General features: G+C 33.6%; 1 protein-coding gene across 1 annotated transcript in view; it reads right to left on the bottom strand.

Moving 5' to 3' along the window:
• LOC143224048 (uncharacterized) overlaps positions 1-21,161 on the bottom strand; it is an 85,676-nt gene that overhangs the window by 14,614 nt on the left and 49,901 nt on the right. Inside the window, exons 2-3 of the mRNA XM_076452510.1 lie at positions 11,881-12,095; positions 6,169-6,307 (exon numbers count right to left, since the gene is read on the bottom strand). Of these exons, the coding sequence (XP_076308625.1) occupies positions 6,169-6,307; positions 11,881-12,095 (354 nt within the window). The remainder of the gene's footprint in view (positions 1-6,168; positions 6,308-11,880; positions 12,096-21,161) is intronic.

The raw sequence follows: 21,161 nt of genomic DNA, 5'->3' as shown, positions 1-21,161 counted from the left end.
ATAACATGTGTTTGGTGTATGTCGTAAATCAACATAGCATGTGTCTGGTGTATGTCGTAAACCAACATAGCATGTGTTTGGTGTATGTCGTAAACCAACATAACATGTGCTTGGTGTATGTCGTAAACCAACATAGCATGTGTTTGGTGTATGTCGTAAACCAACATAACATGTGTTTGGCTATGTCGTAAACAAACATAACATGTGTTTGGTGTATATCGTAAACCAACATAGCATGTGTTTGGTGTATGTCGTAAACCAACATAGCATGTGTTTGGTGTATATCGTAAACAAACATAGCATGTGTTTGGTGTATATCGTAAACAAACATAACATGTGTTTGGTGTATGTCGTAAACCAACATAGCATGTGTTTGGTGTGTATCGTAAACCAACACAGCATGTGTTTGGTGTATATCGTAAACCAACATAACATGTGTTTGGTGTATGTCGTAAACCAACATAACATGTGTCTGGTGTATATCGTAAACCAACATAGCATGTGTTTGGTGTATATCGTAAACCAACATAACATGTGTTTGGTGTATGTCGTAAACCAACATAGCATGTGTTTGGTGTGTATCGTAAACCAACACAGCATGTGTTTGGTGTATATCGTAAACCAACATAACATGTGTTTGGTGTATGTCGTAAACCAACATAGCATGTGTTTGGTGTATATCGTAAACCAACATAGCATGTGTTTGGTGTATATCGTAAACCAACATTGCATGTGTTTGGTGTATGTCGTAAACCAACATAACATGTGTCTGGTGTATATCGTAAACCAACATAGCATGTGTTTGGTGTATGTCGTAAACCAACATAGCATGTGTTTGGTGTATATCGTAAACAAACATAACATGTGTTTGGTGTATATCGTAAACCAACATAACATGTGTTTGGTGTATATCGTAAACCAACATATATAAACAGGTACTTGGTTGTTTTTTACATCATCCTAAGCTATATTAAAATGTTAACTTATCTACAGTGAGTCATACACTCAGTAATATTTGCACTGACCCATCAGAAATAGATAAGCGACAAAGTTTTATTGCGAAACAAAATGCTTATTTAAAAACCTTACAGAAACATGACTTTAAAACATTATGGCATTCTGGAAACTGGGATTACACTTCCTTGATGGTTTCAGTAAAACGTTTTCTAGGTTTATTAATTCTGTAAAGTTGGATTTCTTTTGAAGCTTTAATTTCACTTAAAATGTTAATCAAGTTGGTAATAAAGATTGTATTGATAAATACAAGGGAAAACCTTGATGAAAAGGTTGGTAAAAACGTGTCAGAGAAACAACAAACAAAACAAAACAAAACATTCCCTCGTTTGATCACAGTTAATAAAAAGGAAGATTTAGTGGGATGAGAATATTTTTGTTTTCATATCCCCACCCACCCCCAACCCCCACTTCATAGAAAACGTTCGGGAACGGGTATATAGCGAAGAGTTTGTCCCCACCCTCACTTCATACAAAACGTTCGGGAACGGGTATATAGCGAAGAGTTTGTCCCCCACCCTCACTTCAGTTTGTCCGTCTGTTTGTAAACATCTACTTTCCGCACTCTTTTTAAAGTTGTAAAAGTAGGAGACGAGGAAAGGTTATGTTTATTTTGGGATTAAAAGATTGAATTTCAAAGTCCATTTCAATAAATATTTGGTTTCTGGCTGATAACCAATGTCTTAAGCAGCAGATGTTAACAATGAAACGTCACAGACAACTTCCGGAACATCAGGAAGAACTACTGATTATGGGGTTAGGAGATCAAAGCCACAACTTCATATATAGAAAACTCGAAACCTTATTTTTGACTTGACAAACTGTTCCGTAAACCGGTTTCGTAACGTCGCAATCTACTTTTCGGTTTATAAACCACAAAACAACTAAATACTTTTTTTTGAAAAAAATGATTGATTTAAGATTAAAACTGATTAATAACATATGCATTTTATTTGTTCAGTTTAATTTAAAAATTGTTTTGTACACTTTTTAAAATAAAAAAAATCGTTCTGAATTATCTTATTAGTAACAGAAATATATTTAACAATAATTACGTTAATTTTATGCAGACGACAATGTACAGGAATAATCCTTTGTTCTTTGTTTTGCTCGAGGCACTAGTTTGGCCTGTCCCTCTCTCCCTCACACTTTTCTTTACTGTAAAATGTTATATTAATGTTTAAGAGATTAGAGCACAAACACTATGTTATTACTTGATTCTTTATTCATTATTCGGGGCTATGAATATTATTCTGTATCGTTTCTCTTCGTTTGGTCATTGTATATTCGCTCACTTCCATCGACAAATCGTAACTTATCGCCTGATTACATTATCGAAAACGTATTTCACATAAAGCATCATTTTAATTACACTTTTGATAATTTAATCTAAGCTTTATCTGGATTGTTTAGTACTTGTGGACTTATAATGAGTGTTGAGAAATACCCAGGACTGTTATCACCATATATGATATAACGATTTACGGAGGTTAACAAACCATTACTGTATAGCGAAATCCACCTGAAGTAAACGTGTATTATCAAGACAGCTGGTATGGGTATTAAAACTTTAATTAAAATGAAGTAAGCCCAATGTTTCGACCTTCTTAAGTGATCTTCAGGTCAACAAAAAGAGCATGTCAATCAGTTCCATGCAGTTATAGCTCTGGTTTGTGTCTATGCGTTCTATTGGTATTTGAAACTTTTATCTTTGTTCCTGTCAATATTCCACTATTTCATTCAGAACTGTTTGTAATTTGGTGGCAACGATTGGAATAGGTCATACAACTCTTCCATATCTCGACATCATCTGCGAATCGATATGTTAAACAAACATTAGGATCTATAAGGTTCCTGTCACTAACACACATGATGAAGACGATAGGGTTGACCCGGGGATCCCCTACCACAGGAATAAAATACTTCCCTGTGTACTTACTATTTTATGAAACCTTGGAGAAACAGCGAATATCACTATTTACGGTATTGTAGTACGTTACGCCACAGAGTCAAATGTTTACTCTATATCTGGAAAGCTGGCGACAGTGTATTTGTTTTGGTTAAAGTTATCTGCTGTGGTTTCAGTTAATGTAATGAAATAATGTGTGGTCTGCGGACATTTTATGAAATAGTTTTGTATGTCTGGTAATTTTGAAGTGATATTTGGAACGTATTGCTAATTATTATAACTAATACTATTTATTCTGTCCATCTGCACAGTCAGTCAAGCTAGTTTTCCTTTTTCAGAAACATAACATTTTCTTTCACTCAAGAGGTCGGAATATAACCTGAGTTCGGGATGGATTAAATAATACAGTTTAAAAGTTAAACAGTTTCTTATGATAATGTATTGTGTAGTAATTTCACCCACAGTATGCTGAAATAATCCTAAATTACGGAGCAAAACTTCTTTAAGTTTTTGTTGCAAGCCGTTAGATGGCGAGGTGGTTAATAAACAATGACCTAGACGACACGATGCTTCAAGAAACAAACAAACAGTTCAGATGTTATATTTTGTTTTTTTTGTTTGTTTTTGAATTTCGCACAAAGCTACTCGAGGGCTATCTGTCCCTAATTTAGCAGTGTAAGACTAGAGGGAAGGCAGCTAGTCATCACCACCCACCGCCAACTCTTGGGCTACTCTTTTACCAACGAATAGTGGGATTAACCGTCACATTATAACGCCCTCACGGCTGGGAGGGCGAGCATGTTTGGCGCGACGCGGGCGCTTGGCCATGCCGGGCCCAGATGTTATGACGTCTCAAGACTAAACCCATTAGTTCGTTTTGTTAATTAAAAGAGCAGCTGTTGCCTTCCTTGACATTGGTGTGTTGTGAAACACACAATCTATGTAAAGTATTTACAAGAAATATTTTATTTGTTTAGAATTAGGCACAGAGCTACACAATGGGCTATCTGTGCTCTACCCACCACGAGTATCGAAACCCGGTTTCTAGCGGTGTGAGTCCTCAGATATACCGTTGTATATATATATATATATCTATAATTTGTGTAATTTAAGTAACACGTCATTGTATTTTCTTCGTTAACAGTGTAATTATTGTAATTTGTATCTTAGGGAATTTCTAAGTGAGGTCATGACTTGAGACGTCGGTGATAATACGACTTATTTTACAACCTGACTTTTTAAAATAAACTTTAAAAAAGTTAGTAAAATGAAGTTCAAAAGTGAGAAGAATATACTTTACATCAACGTTAAACTTGATACGATTATTATTAACAACGTGTTCTGGATTTTGTAATGAAAGTATAAATTATGATGTTAACACGTTCTATAAATAAGAAAGGATTTTGTATATGTATACACACACATATATATTTTGTATATGTATACACAGATAGATAGGACAGTAAAGGTCACAAGGTATACACACACACACATATATATTTATCCATCTTGAATTGAATCCGCCTTCAATTACAGTTTGTATACACATATATTTGGTTTCAGGCAAAAACAAAACCATAAAATACACGCACTGATACATGAAGTGTTAAAATTACAATAACTGAATATCTCAAACAAAGCTCGGGTTGGTAGGGAGTGAAACAGCTAATGATCAGAGTAATCAGACCTTCTACAGATAGATAATTTAGATAGGACAGTAAAGATCACAAGGTAGGGAATGAAACAGCTAATGATCAGAGTAATCAGACCTTCTACAGATAGATAATTTAGATAGGACAGTAAAGGTCACAAGGTAGGGAGAAAAACAGCTAATGACCAGAGTAGTCAGACCTTCTACAGATAGATACTTTAGATAGGATAGTAAAGGTCTCAAGGTAGGGAGAAAAACAGCTAATGACCAGAGTAATCAGACCTTCTACAGATAGGTACTTTAAATAGGACAGTAAGGGTCACAAGGTAGGGAGAATTATACATTGAAAAAATGCTGGTATGACTAGAGAAAGTACGAGTAGAGGAGTGAAAAACGTTTCGACCTTCTGTCATCGTCAGGTTCACAAAGAAAGAAAGAGGTAACTAACCGATAGCTGACCACATGTTTGAAGGGGGTTGTGAAACTGAGTTTAGGAATGTAGAGGTCGTGATTAGATGTTTGATTATATTTATTAATATAGGTTTAAAGGTGTTCTTTTGTATTGGTTTATTTTAGGCTTGAGTTGTTGTATAAGTAAAGCTTCTTTAATTTTGTGTTTGTTTATGTTTGTTTCTTTATTTAGTATTTGTGTGTTTCCTATGGTTATGTTGTGTTCATTTGATTTGCAATGTTCGAAAACGTGTGAAGGTGACTTTTTGTGTTCTTTTAATCTGGTTTCCATTTTTCTACTTGCTTCTCCAATATAGAAGTCGTGGCAGTTATCACATTGTATTTTATAGATAATGTTGGTGTGGTGTTTGTCAGTGTAATTTTTGCATAGTATAGACCTTAGTTTTGTGCCTGGTTTTTTAATAAATTTGGTATTCCCTGGAATGTCGTATTTTTTTACCAGTTTTTGCCAAATGCCGGTTGTTTTTTTTCTGCTGATGTCGGGAATATTTGATATGTAGCCGCATATGGTTTCGTGATTTTTTTAACTCGTGGTGTATATTTACTTTTGTCAGTTGATTTTGCTTTCTGTCTAGGTGTGTGCGTATAATGTTTTCTACGGTTTGTGGAAAAAACTTATTGATGTTGATGAAGTATTGTTTTATTTTGTCTAATTCGTTGTTACTTTTATATGATGAACATAGTTTTATGGCTGTGTTTATTTGGTTTGTTCAAAATAAACCAATAAAAAGGAACACCTGTATAACTATATTAATAAATACATCCAACATCTAATTCACGCCCTATACATTCCTACACTTAATTATACAATCGCCTTCAAACATGTGGTCAGCTATCGGTCAATAACCATTTCTTTCTTTGTGAACCTGACGATGGCAGAAGGTCGAAACGTTGTTCGCTCCTCTACATAGTGCTTTCTCCACTCATACCAGCTGTTTTTACATATATAATTTTCTCTACAAGTGGGTTTTCTCGTCATCACGAAAGATAGGGAGAAAAACAGCTAATGATCAGAGTAATTAGACCTTCTACTGATGGCTACTTTAGATACAGTAGAGAGGGCCAAAGATCTATCTAGCAATGTTAAATAAAGGAATACTAAACTCAGAATAAAGTGACTTACTTGGTCGGCACTTGTACGCCACTTCAGCATATTTTCGGATTCCAGGGCAAGGATCACCCCCAAGCGTTTCGGGCGATGTTTTCATCTTGCACACTCGTTGCTCTCTACAGACAGCTTCCACAGCCTGTAACAGAGCGTACTGAGCTGGTCATTAAGATTATCCGCGGCCGGAAGCCACTGAGAGTTACTATAATGTATAGTAATGCCATCTAGTGACACCTAGCCTTAAAATACATGCTCATAAAATGTTCTGACGTTTCATGTTTCCAGTTTTAATTTTCTGGTTAATTTACTAAACATGTATTCAGAATAAACATACATAATTAATGTAACTATAAACAGACTAGTTCATTATTCACAGTAGTTGTGATAATACTAACAATAATACTGAGTAATAACTACACAAAGAGTGTAGACTTTCCTCTTTAGTTGTTTGGTTCAACATTATTGACGGCTGGTGGAAATAGTCGTCGTGTGGCTTGACGCGAAGTTACAAAAAACAGAAACCAACAGAAACCGATCTAAGACAATTTTGTAAAAGCCACAATTTATTTTAAATGTGAATTTCTAAAGATTTTTATACTCATAAGCAACATTCTGTGGGAATGAATATGAAGCAATATTACATAGTTATTATATCTATCAAATATTAAATAAGTAAAATATATAGAGAATATTGGATCAGCTCGCAGGACAGGTACAGTAATTCAGAGAAAAGTATTTGTTTTCCTGGTTTTATTTCGTTCATGTCTCAGTAAAACATGTCTCATATTTTTGTTTTGTTATACATGTTACACACTTAAACGGCAACTAAATATTTTATCTATAAATTAGAGAATTCTTTCTTATTCTCGAATCCAAAAACAAGAGACAATAGAAAACTTGATTCCGGTACCCATGCAAAAGTTACAAAACTCAAGTCTTCATCTGTGGCTCTTTTAAAACTGGTTCTCTTCTCAGAAAGATATTTTAACTAATTAATAGGTATGCATGTAGAGTCGTGTGAAAAAGTTAGGACATCCTGTGAAAACCTGTGTATTTTGTAACATTTTTGGATATACAGATATTTAATCTCAATTTCAACAATACTGAGAGATTATAGGAATATCGCTAAACAATTAAAACTGAAGAAAAGACTTTTCGAGATCTCCTGTAAATGTATTTCTACAAAAATGCATATTCTAACGGAGGAAAAAGTTAGGCCACCCTACCCCATAATAGCTAGTCTTACCCCCTTTGGCTGAAATAACTACAGTTAGACGCTTCTTGTAGCCATCTACCAGTCTCTGACATCGGTCTGAAGAAAGTTTACCCCACTCCTGAATGCAGAACTCTACCTCCATGCTTCACAGTTGGTATGAGGTTATTTTCCTGAAATGCTGTATTTGGTTTACTCCAGACATGTCCTCTGTTCTGGTGTCTAAATAATTCAATTTTGGACTCACCTGTCCAAAGAACATTATTCCAGAAGTCCTGCTCTTTGTCTACATTCTCTCTGACAAACCTCAGTCTGTCCTTGATGTTTGTCTTAGAGAACAAAGGTTTCCTCCTTGTACACCTCCCATGCAAGTTACACTTGTGCAGTCTCTTTCTGATTATAGAGACATGCACTTTCACATGTTCCGTGATGACATGTTAGGGTGTTTGGAGACCTTTTTTAGCATCTTGCGGTCTGCTCTCGGGGTGAACTTGCTTGGACGACCAGACCTGGGCATGTTGGCAGTTGTTTTGAAAGCCCTCCACTTGTTGACTATTTTCCGGATAGTGGAATCTTTTGGGATCTTTTTAAATCCCTTGCCAGACTCATAAACTGCTACAATTTTCTTTCTAAAGGCCTCAGACAGCTCTTTTGCTCTCACCATGGTACTCACTCTCACTTCAACTGTCAGGAGCATACCAAATTAAATGTCTGAGGCTTAAATAGGGCATTCCTCATTCAAAATACTGAGTAACGATCTTCTAATCATGTGCACATGGTGTGATACACCTGTGTGTGAGTTGAGCCATTTTATGTGGGTATAAATGGGTGGGTGTCCTAACTTTTCCTCAGTTAGAATATGCATTTTTGTAGAATGACATTTACAGAAGATCTTGAAAAGTCTTTTTTTCAGTTTTAACTGTTTAGTTATATTCCTATAATCTCTCAGTATTGTTAAAATTGAGACTAAATATCTATATATCCAAAAAATGTTACACAAATACACAGGCTTTCATAGGGTGTCCTAACTTTTTCACATGACTGTATGTATATATAAGTAGTCATTATAAGTATGTACGTAGGCTGTATATATGTGTGGTGCATATATAGTGCAAGTGGGCATTTATGTTGCAGTATTTCAGAGAAAAACGGAGTTTGGTTTGTTCTCAAATTATGTAAGAAAAAACAATTTAAAAATTATTTTTCTTTCGAGATATAGGTTTGATATTTCAAAACACGTTAACTAAGGCTTTAATGAAACATAATGTCTTATAACTGGTAAGATTAATGAGTTTTGTAAGCAAATTAAAAAATAATGTTTTAGTAAACCAACTTATATTCTTAATCAAGTAACTGGAAGCTGTATGTTCTAAGAGAATCGCTGGGTTCCAGTTGATTGGGAACGCTAGAAAAACTAGATTTCATCTTTTGGAGTTTCTTTTATGAAATAGTTATTTCTGTTAACTCCTTTTGCCACAACTATCAGCAATTTTTTATTCAATCACCGAATAGACGGAGAAGTTTCTATGATAAACTCACCGTTTGGGGTTCTGTTAATATAAGTATTTCTCCTGTTTGACGACAGTTCACTTCAGAAGACTGCCGTCTCTTTCACGATTACAATATCTTCAAATTTCATAGTTCATTTATTGGAGAGAAACTTCAAATATTCAGTTAAATAATAGTATTTGAGTTGGTCCTTTGCTGCTAACTTCACCACTATCGAGTGCCAAAAATTAAAGTTTCAAGGTAATGAACATCTCGTGTTAAACGCATTTTAGGTCGGTAACTTTTCAGCAAAATATATCACGGTGACTAGATTGGAATTCAAATTAATCAGCCTCAGTAAGTATGGATTTAGTAGTGTGTTTGTGACTTCACTATCACCTTGATCATCCTGTCACTCAAGATGGATTTACTGGTGTGTATATGACCTTACTGTCACCTTGATCAACCTGCCAGTCAAGATGGATTTACTAGTCTGTATCTGGCCTTACTATCAGCTTGGTGAACCTGTCATTCAAGATGGATTTACTAGTGTGTATCTCACCTTACTATCACCTTGATCAAACTTTCAGTCAAGATAGTGTGTATCTAGAATATATACAATTAACCTGTCGTGGAATGTAGAGTATGACAGACAGAGAGATACTTAGCTATTAGATATATAAATATTTGCTGTGAAAATTGCTGTAAGTTTTAAGAATAGCTCTGAATATGACCTGGACACAACTTGTTCTTGACCTGAACTTCTAGGATCATTTTAAAATATTATATCGATTAAGAACAAATACTTTGATCTTATTTCAAGTATTCGTTTCAAGGATTCGTTTCAGTTGCGTATTTAACAGTACACTTTAAACATTTTCACATGCTATTTACGAACATTTATTGAAATATAAATTTATGGCTAAAGCCGAATTTGTAATTTTGACAGTAGTGATTAAAAATATACAATTGCCTTAACTTTGATAATGTTTTTTCTTCAAATTATTGGCTCCTATATTCTTTTAATGTTTACAGTGTATTTAAAACAATTCTGTTTTAAAAGCGAGTTATCTTATAATGAACAAGGGCGTCTGTTGGACCCAAAGAAATATCTTAATAACCAACACTGGTGTCTTTTAAACCTAATGAGATTAATTTACCTACTAACACAAGCGTTAGTTGAAACCAAGGAAATTTTCTACTAACGAACAAGGGCGTCTGTTGAACCCAACGAAATATTCTGCTTACGAACAAGAGCGCCTGAAAGCTATTAATTGTTTTTACCATAAAATGTTCTTCATAAGGTCATAAAACAAACAAAATACGGTATCGAAATCCGATTTTCAGCGTTATAATAACCCAGAATTACCGTTTAGTCATTTAAGAGTATATTGAATAATATTATTAAAACTGGTCAAGTAATCTACCTTTGTACATATATGCATGTATTCCGTAGATTTTACATTTTGTAAAATAAACTCGTCTAATATATAAAGGCCTGGCATGGCCAGGCGCGTAAGGCGTACGACTCGTAATCCGAGGGTCGCGGGTTCGCGCCAAACATGCTCGCCCTCCCAGCCGTGGGGCGTTATAATGTTACGGTTAATCCCACTATTCGTTGGTAAAAGAGTAGCCCAAGAGTTGGCGGTGGGTGGTGATGACTAGCTGCCTTCCCTCTAGTCTTACACTGCTAAATTAGGGACGGCTAGCACAGATAGCCCTCGAGTAGCTTTGTGCGAAATTCCAAAACAAACAAACAAAACAATGCGGCCCTATGTTCCTAGATGGAATCTAATGGTGATAACTAACTAATATATAAAACATGCAGCTATGAGATTTGAATGTGATTTACATTTTTCTATTACCATAAAACTAACATATTAGCTATTAACATCAAGTATGTTAAACTAATTAATTCACAAACTATAAAAGATTTATTCATGTTGTCACTCTATCGAGAACGCTTTCAAACTCCTGTTTTTGGTAATACTCAACAATATTCATTGTCGCTTAGCAACAAAGCTATCACTGATTGTTCATACACCAATTACGGTGTTTATGTTGAATGTTCAATATCATGCTGGTTTGTTGGAAAGGTTTGTTTTTTACTATTTTTTCATAACTTCGATGATATAATAGCAACATACTTTGATTTTGAAGTTTTATGACATTGAGTTGTTGCCAAAAACAAAACAAAATTTAACAAGTAGTGTTTCACCTAAGCCTTATATTACGTTTTTCTATTAAGCCTAAAGTTTAAATAAAACTGTAAATAGGCCTACTGTTAACATTATATAGTTAGTATTTAAAAGTTTCAAGTGATGAATAAAAGTTAATTAATAAATATTCTTTTTGGTATTCTAACACATGTATTATCTGCTTGGCCTTAAAATATGAATAAAAATAATCGTTTATCATTACTATATGTCCCCAGTTGGTAATTCAGCGGTAATTCTACAGATTTGCAATGCTTAAATCAGGGGCTTGATTCCCTTTGATAGACACAGAAGGTAGCCAGATGTGACTTTGCTACTAGAAAGAAAACACTCACACACTCCATACAAAATAACTTTTATCCTTTGTATAGTCGTAAGAGTTGGATGTATGTGTCGGAATGTTAGCACTATGTTTTTGAATCCGTAACTTAGAATACAGTGAAAAAAACTCAAGTGCTCTATTTAAGTCTCTTATCAGAGTACACACGTACTGTTCACGATAACAATTCATTTTTCCGTGTAGTTTTGCTAGAAATGTGGCGATAAAAGAATTACTTCGAGACTGATGAAAAAATGTGAGGGGTAGGCACACTTTGAACGTGCAAACAAATTCATTTTAGTAAAATACCATAAATTTTGTTAATCTTTCAACAAACGTTTCCCGTCAACTCTTGAAGAGGTTTTATACTAGTTCATCTATAACTTAACAAACTAAAATTATATTAGTGATAAAATAATTCCATAATTTAAGTTAGTGGTACGAATATTTTTTAATATTCCGAAGTACAAACGTCAAATCAACACTCTTACCTTCAGTGCATCTGCTGCTAGACAAGCACTTGTGTTGTTCTTTAAAGAGAAGGCGACCTTTGATGATTTTGGCGGACACAAATTGTTGGAAGATAAAGACCGTCCGTAGTGAACAAGGTTGATGCTGATAACGGTATCGGGGAAACACTCGATTCTCAATTCGTTCCCATCGCATGCGTGGACTTGGAAGGTGCGAAGTGTTCCTGATAATAAGGCTATAAAACAATATAAAGTATAAGCATACAGAAGTCCAACTAGCGTAAAAAGTGCAGTCAGATATCTGTTAAAATGAATTATAAGTCTTAACGAGTTTCAGTATCATTCTTTTTAAGATAGAAAATATTAAACTACAAAAGCTTTGGTTAGATAATGGGTAACAAGAAACTTCAAGGTCTGTAAAGTTGATAACTGTAACCAGATAGTGGATGACAAGATACATCAAGGTATGTAAAGTTGATAACTATAACCAGATAGTGGATGACAAGATACATCGAGGACTGTAAAGTTGATAATAATAATCAGATAGTGGATGACAAGATACATCGAGGACTGTAAAGTTGATAATAATAACCAGATAGTGGATGACAAGATACATCGAGGACTGTAAAGTTGATAATAATAACCAGATAGTGGATGACAAGATACATCAAGGACTGTAAAGTTGATAATAATAACCAGATAGTGGATGACAAGATACATCAAGGACTGTAAAGTTGATAATAATAACCAGATAGTGGATGACAAGATACATCAAGGTATGTAAAGTTGATAATAATAACCAGATAGTGGATGACAAGATACATCGAGGACTGTAAAGTTGATAATAATAACCAGATAGTGGATGACAAGATACATCAAGGACTGTAAAGTTGATAATAATAACCAGATAGTGGATGACAAGATACATCAAGGACTGTAAAGTTGATAATAATAACCAGATAGTGGATGACAAGATACATCAAGGTCTGTAAAGTTGATAATAATAACCAGATAGTGGATGACAAGATACATCAAGGTATGTAAAGTTGATAACTATAACCAGATAGTGGATGACAAGATACATCGAGGACTGTAAAGTTGATAATAATAACCAGATAGTGGATGACAAGATACATCAAGGTATGTAAAGTTGATAACTATAACCAGATAGTGGATGACAAGATACATCGAGGACTGTAAAGTTGATAATAATAACCAGATAGTGGATGACAAGATACATCAAGGTATGTAAAGTTGATAACTATAACCAGATAGTGGATGACAAGATACATCAAGGACTGTAAAGTTGATAATAATAAGCAGATAGTGGATGACAAGATACTTAAAGGTCTTTAAGTTGATAATAATAACCACATAGTGGATGACAAGACACTTAAAGGACTGTAAAGTTGATAACTATAACCAGATAGTGGATGACAAGATACATCAAGGACTGTAAAGTTGATAATAATAACCAGATAGTGGATGACAAGACACTTAAAGGACTGTAAAGTTGGTAATAATAACCAGATAGTGGATGACAAGACACTTAAAGGACTGTAAAGTTGATAATAACCAGATAGTGGATGACAAGATACATCAAGGACTGTAAAGTTGATAACTATAACCAGATAGTGGATGACAAGATACATCAAGGTATGTATAGTTGATAATAATAACCATATAGTGGATGACAAGATACATCAAGGACTGTAAAGTTGATAATAATAACCAGATTGTGGATGACAAGACACTTAAAGGACTGTAAAGGTGATAATAATAACCAGATAGTGGATGACAAGACACTTAAAGGACTGTAAAGTTGATAATAATAACCAGATAGTGGATGACAAGATACATCAAGGACTGTAAAGTTGATAATAATAACCAGATAGTGGATGACAAGATACATCAAGGACTGTAAAGTTGATAATAATAACCAGATAGTGGATGACAAGATACATCAAGGACTGTAAAGTTGATAATAATAACCAGATAGTGGATGACAAGACACTTAAAGGACTGTAAAGTTGGTAACTGTAACCGGATAGTGGATGACAAGATACATCAAGGTATGTATAGTTGATAATAATAACCAGATAGTGGATGACAAGACACTTAAAGGATTGTAAAGTTGATAACTATAACCAGATAGTGGATGACAAGATACATCAAGGTATGTATAGTTGATAATAATAACCAGATAGTGGATGACAAGACACTTAAAGGACTGTAAAGTTGATAATAATAACCAGATAGTGGATGACAAGACACTTAAATGACTGTATAGTTGATAATAATAACCAGATTGTGGATGACAAAACACTTAAAGGACTGTATAGTTGATAATAATAACCAGATAGTTCAACAATGCAGATTTCGAAAATAATGCTTATTTTTTTTCTATCACGTAAGAATTTTTAAAAAACAAATTGGAAGAAAAACCTCTTACATAGGTAAAATTATTATACCATTTACTACAATGAACATTTTTCATTATTACGTTTATTATTACAAAAATTTAAACACTGATGTTAAACAAATAATCATCCTCATTCATCGCGGTTTTATTTTTGAACTTTACATTTTTTAGTCCCAAAACTACGTGTTGTGGTCTTTCTTTTATGCACTGCATCAGGAGTATCTTGTTGCAATGACCAGCAGTAATTATTTATTATGCTGATATTCCGCGTATTCTGATGACTTGATGAAACCTTTCTGTTTGTTTTTCACTGTCAGTACCTAGATATTCAGGGAAATAATCAATACATGAGTGTTAGAAATGAACTTCCAAACTGCTATTACAACTGCTATTATCGAGTATGTTATTGACAATATTTTCGTAGTCTGGGTTCTTGTTGTCTCATAAAAGCTTGTCAATAATATTTTAAAGGCAATCCACACTCCTTTTTCAAATTTCCTCATGATCCTTTCAAACTGTTCAACTTAAGTAATTTCCTATTCTAAGGCCCGTCGAGATCCATTATTTAAGTTCCATGTTTGAAAGAGCTAGGAATTCCCCGCATAGATACTTGAAACAGTCGCCATTTATATCTAAGACCTTTACAAACTGCTTTATCAAACTCATGAGAAATAGAAGTAATAGGACTTTATTTGTGTCAACGAAACTTTCCTGTTCAATATTTTTTCATTCCTGGTTTTAGATTATCTCTTTCTGGCCATTGTTGATTTCCTGCTTTGTTGTCTCATTCACATAAAAAAAAACTTGGAAACTTTGTACACAAAGGACATTTAAGTCTCCTCGAGGTAGCTAAACACGTTCTTTGTATTTGATTTATTAAGAAGTTCGAGGTTTTCGTACATTTTCTTCAAGTATACCATAACAGGAAGAGATGCATATATATTACCATTATGAAGAAGAACACCTTTTAGACTTCTTCTGGAGGAATCAGTGAACAGCAACCACTCACTTGGTTCACAGACTGCAGCTCCAAGCAGTATTGTTTTAATATACCAATTAAACCATCATGAGAAAAGTGTGGTATAAACTCTTTCTTACGATTTCTGTAGTAGTAAAGTGATGTCCATGGAGAAAAAAAGTTCCTACCTTGCAGTGTGGATCCCCAAATCCCTGAAGAATCCTTTGGAAAGTCCAAATTTTTCACCAAATTATTAACTTCACTTTGTGAGAAAAGTTGTGGTTTACCAGACATTTCAGGTTAAAAACAATCTCTCTCATCATTTCTATTGACATCAGATTAAACTGTATCAAAAGTCTCCGGTGATGTAGATACGGGTACATCAGGTCCATGAGCAACAGGTTTTATAGAAGACTGGAGGTTTGGATAAGAAGTTCCTTTTTTATTTTGAATGTTGTATCCTTGCGTGTTACATGAGTAAAAATAATAGCCATCTCCGTGGTTTCTAGGCTGGTCACACCAGACGACTGTAATTCCAATAAAAAACACTTTTTCTTAATTTGTGTCTATTGTCTCAAATCTCTGACACAAACGAGTTAATTTTGTACTATTACTTAAACTGGAGACGCCGAAAAAGTATTGACATAGAAACAAGTAAAGTCTGTACCCTTATTTATAATAGAGACACAGAATGTTTAGGTCTGTTCTCATACTGAAACTGGAGATACAGAGTATTTGTTGTTCTTGACACAAACCAAAGCTGGGAGCCTTTTTCGTTTTTGAAACATTTAAAGGAAAAGGTCTTGATTATGAAAAATGCACTTTTTATTTATTGTAAACGGAGACTTTTTATTGGTGTGTATGTTTTTTGACGAACACTGTGAGGATTATGGTGCTCACTGTATAAAAAGTTACGAAAGTATAAACGTCTTCTTTTATTGCTGATGAATCGGTCTTAAAACGAGTTTTAAAATCTAAACAGTGGATTATTAGCTACAAAACTTAATAGTTTGTTATTAGTATTAATGCATATTAGTTCTTATGTTTCATTCATTATATGATTATTGAAGTATTGGTGAACTGGTTGCATAATCACTTTTAAAATGTAAAGTTAAATAGTGAATTATTCCTTATTTAATAGAATATCATAGTTTGTTTTTACCGGAAAGGCCTACAAGTTTCTGTGTACTATTCATTGCATAATTATTAAACTATTGGCCAACTGGTCTTATAAATACTTTCACAATCTGAAGTTAAATAATGAATGACTGCGTATTTAATATTAATAACATATGAAAGTTTGTTTTTACCTGCAAGTTATTATGTGTCATTCATTATAAAACTGACATCTTTTTTTTTTCCTTTCTCTCAGTATGTGTGTTTTATCTTAGCAGTTTTAAACAATTTTAAAACTCACCCATCCACCTCTCTGTGCGCATCACTACATTTGTAATCCCCCGACAATTATTCCCTCTGGAGAGCTTGTCCTTATTTCGAAAGATGAGCTGAACAAATATAATTATAAGATATCATTGTAATAAAGTGCTCGAATTGCTGTATCCTCGTGTAGTTCGTTCACTTTCCACCAGGAGTTCCATAGCTTCATTAGACTGCTTCACATGGAGCCCAGTCGTGCTAAAACCCACAAATGTACATTAATGATGAGCAGCTGGGTAAATAAAGGATACGTTTACGTTACTTCAGATCTGTGAGGATGGGTAGGGTGGTAATCAAATGGTTTGTTTAACTCTTTCGGTTTGTAGTATCGTAAAGTATACGAGAGTTGTAGAGGAATGTTATGGTACATAGGTGCAAAATGTAATATATTGGTATTATTTTATTTACAAATGTATCGAATATTACAGTTCTACCATTGTGAGGATGAACTATTGAAATACTAGAGAAAGAAAATCAATAGATCAAAATTGAAATCTAATTTCTATATAAACTGGTAGGTATTGAACAAATTTTTGATAATCAATAAATGAATCGATTTTATACATGCCTGATGTTAATGTTTATTCGTGAATTATTACTTGCAATTTACAGATTAATTAATAAATTTTATAGTTTGAAGCATTAAGTATAGAACATTATAACTTTATCTGAAGTACACACATTTATAGTATATCATTATCAAAAGTAAATCACTATTGTTTTAAATATATTTCAGTTTCCAACAATTCCCTCTTAAGAGCATGTTATATTAAAGTCAATTTCATTAGATAGATTGAATGAAGTTAGTTTCATATTTTGCCATTATTTAAAAACATTTTAAACATCAGGCTGAAATACATATTATTATTTTTGGCATCATCTAGGCCAGTAAGGGTCATGGTTATACACAGGATTCGCCGAAACATTATAGAGGCAAGAGCGATCTATTATGACCTGGGCTAGAGTACCAGTAAACCTTATTATTGTTATTACTCTGGTCTAGGATCCATCAAACCTTATTATTATTACCCTGGCCTAGGATCCATCAAACCTTATTATTGTTATTACTCTGGTCTAGGATCCATCAAACCTTATTATTATTACCCTGGCCTAGGATCCATCAAACCTTATTATTGTTATTACTCTGGTCTAGGATCCATCAAACCTTATTATTATTACCCTGGCCTAGGATCCATCAAACCTTATTATTGTTATTACTCTGGTCTAGGATCCATCAAACCTTATTATTATTACCCTGGCCTAGGATCCATCAAACCTTATTATTGTTATTACTCTGGTCTAAGATCCATCAAACCTTATTATTATTACCCTGGCCTAGGATCCATCAAACCTTATTATTGTTATTACTCTGGTCTAGGATCCATCAAACCTTATTATTGTTATTACTCTGGTCTAGGATCCATCAAACCTTATTATTATTATTACTCTGGTCTAGGATCCATCAAACCTTATTATTATTACCCTGGCCTAGGATCCATCAAACCTTATTATTGTTATTACTCTGGTCTAGGATTCATCAAACCTTATTATTATTACCCTGGCCTAGGATCCATCAAACCTTATTATTGTTATTACTCTGGTCTAGGATCCATCAAACCTTATTATTATTACCCTGGCCTAGGATCTATCAAACCTTATTATTGTTATTACTCTGGTCTAGGATTCATCAAACCTTATTATTATTACCTGGCCTAGGATCCATCAAACCTTATTATTGTTATTACTCTGGTCTAGGATCCATCAAACCTTATTATTGTTATTACTCTGGTCTAGGATCCATCAAACCTTATTATTATTATTACTCTGGTCTAGGATCCATCAAACCTTATTATTATTACCCTGGCCTAGGATCCATCAAACCTTATTATTGTTATTACTCTGGTCTAGGATTCATCAAACCTTATTATTATTACCTGGCCTAGGATCCATCAAACCTTATTATTGTTATTACTCTGGTCTAGGATCCATCAAACCTTATTATTATTACCCTGGCCTAGGATCTATCAAACCTTATTATTGTTATTACTCTGGTCTAGGATTCATCAAACCTTATTATTATTACCCTGGCCTAGGATCCATCAAACCTTATTATTGTTATTACTCTGGTCTAGGATCCATCAAACCTTATTATTATTATTACATGGGCCTAGGATCCACCAATTATTATTACCTGGCCTAGGATCTACCATATCTAAAAACTTCATAAGAGTATTATAATTATATTCCAGACACATGAGAAAAACATACTGTCTCCCACCATGCGATTCATAGTGAAACTTCTGTCATTAATATAGCACTGAACTTTATGGTATTAGTGAATTAATCACTATCCATTATATACATTTGCTTACATGAGAATTTCAAATGTCAAGTTAGACTTATTTTAAATCATAAGTATTTATTTTACATAAGTTGAACCATCAAATTAAGTATTTAATTTACATATATAAGTTGGACCATTAAATTAAAAATGTTTATTTTACATATTAAAGTTGGACCACCAAGTCATAAGTGTTTATTTTACGTTTTGTAACGACAAGTAATCTGTAAGAGGAATTGTGTGTGTATAAAAATAAATATATTTATTTCCAAGAAGCAGACAAAAAAGATCATATTGGTCTAGCATGATCCAATAGAGCATGCTTCACTGCAAATTACAGGTACTGTGTTTCAAGCCTTGTTTCACATATCAGAAGGTAATACTAATAAATTTACATGTTTATTAATACTGATATAAACCAGAATGGTAGTGAAACACATGTTAGAAGACAATATAAAAAATACATTAGTTTCTTACAACTGGTATAAACCAGAATGACAATAAAATATGTACTAGAAGGTAATAAGTGTCAATACTTGTTTTCCAGGTAAAAGGTGACGTTACATAGCAGAACTACTAAGTTAATATTTGTATATCTTTGTTTATTGAAACTCTTTAAGTGATTCCACTTATCATACATCAAGTGTAGGTTTCGGGATAAACCAAAATAGCTTCACGTCTAACGACTTCATTCAAACCAACGTTGAATACAAGGACTTAATTATCCAACTGACAGAAATGGATGCAAATCAAAGTTGTGTGTAAGGACTTTATTCCCCAGCTAATAGAAATAAATCCAAATGAACGTTGTGTGTAAGGACTTAATACTCCAGTTAACAGAAACTAAATTGATCCAATTGAACATCGTGTACAAAGACTGAATAACCCAGCCAATATTGCAATGTACAACCCGAAAAATAAGGGTTTCATGATTTGATCATTAGAACAGATAGTGACCAGTATATCTGTAGTATAATGTACGTAAAGACAACCAACTATCACGTGCTTTTGTCACTAGACCAGTTGCTAATCAGTAAATTAATATTATAACGTACACATAAAAAAATCAACAATCACATTAGTTGATCAGATACAGATGTGTAGAATGTACAATAACACAAGATGATCACTACACCACATACTGATTACTAGGCTAATAGTAGTATGTAAAATAATAAAACCAGTATTTACATCGTTTGATCATTACAATAGATAGTGATCAATAGATTAGTAGTTGAATGTATAACAAGACAAACAACAATCATGGTTTGATCACTACAACAGACAGTTATCAGTAGGCTAGTAATATAATGTACAACAAGACAAACAACAATCATATGGTTTGATCACTACAACAGACAGTTGTCAGTAGGCTAGTAATATAATGTTGAACAGACAAACTACAATCATGTGGTTTGATTACTAGAAGACACTCTGTTCAGTAGCCTTGTGGTACACTAGACCCTGAATGCGAAATGTTTGTTTTAGAAATAATGTTGTACAATTAAATAACATGGTTGTGTTGCAAGGTTCACTTGTAGTCACTAAATACTAGAATTATCGAAGTTTATTAGACTGTATGCTGAGTTACAATTTACAAGAATAAGTCTCTTTAAATGTATCAAGTGAACTTTATTATATAGATAGGTTCGTGGTTCAACACTTCAGTAAACTTTTTATGATAATGTTATATTGTTACTGATAAAAACCTGAGAATACCAAAGTGGGATTTATCTCTGTATTCCAAGTGTCCTCATTCCTTCCACTCATCACCAGAAACTATTCATATCTATGTCTTAGCCATCCCTACAGATAACTCTATACTCTTATAACGTCTGTGCATAGTAGTGACCCATTTGTCCATAAGACATTTTCTCATGACAGAAAGCTGATGGAGTGAAAGCTCATACATTACAGTTACACATAAGACTGTGTTGTTAAACTATCGATAACCATTTCTACAACTTTGAATTCACAGTAATAAGCTATTTTTATATAGATAATATATTTTTTCTTAGCTATTGTACTTTCCATTCTATTAAATTCACATTTTCAAGAACGTTAATAAATGTTAAATTAAATCCAATGAAATGCAACTAAAAGAAACAGGAACAGATTAATAATTAAATTACTTACAATAATAT

Source organism: Tachypleus tridentatus, chromosome 8 (genome assembly GCF_004210375.1).
Source record: "Tachypleus tridentatus isolate NWPU-2018 chromosome 8, ASM421037v1, whole genome shotgun sequence".
In the NCBI taxonomy this organism is placed as follows: Eukaryota; Metazoa; Arthropoda; class Merostomata; order Xiphosura; family Limulidae; genus Tachypleus; species Tachypleus tridentatus.
This window is presented reverse-complemented; position numbering and strand designations above follow the sequence as displayed.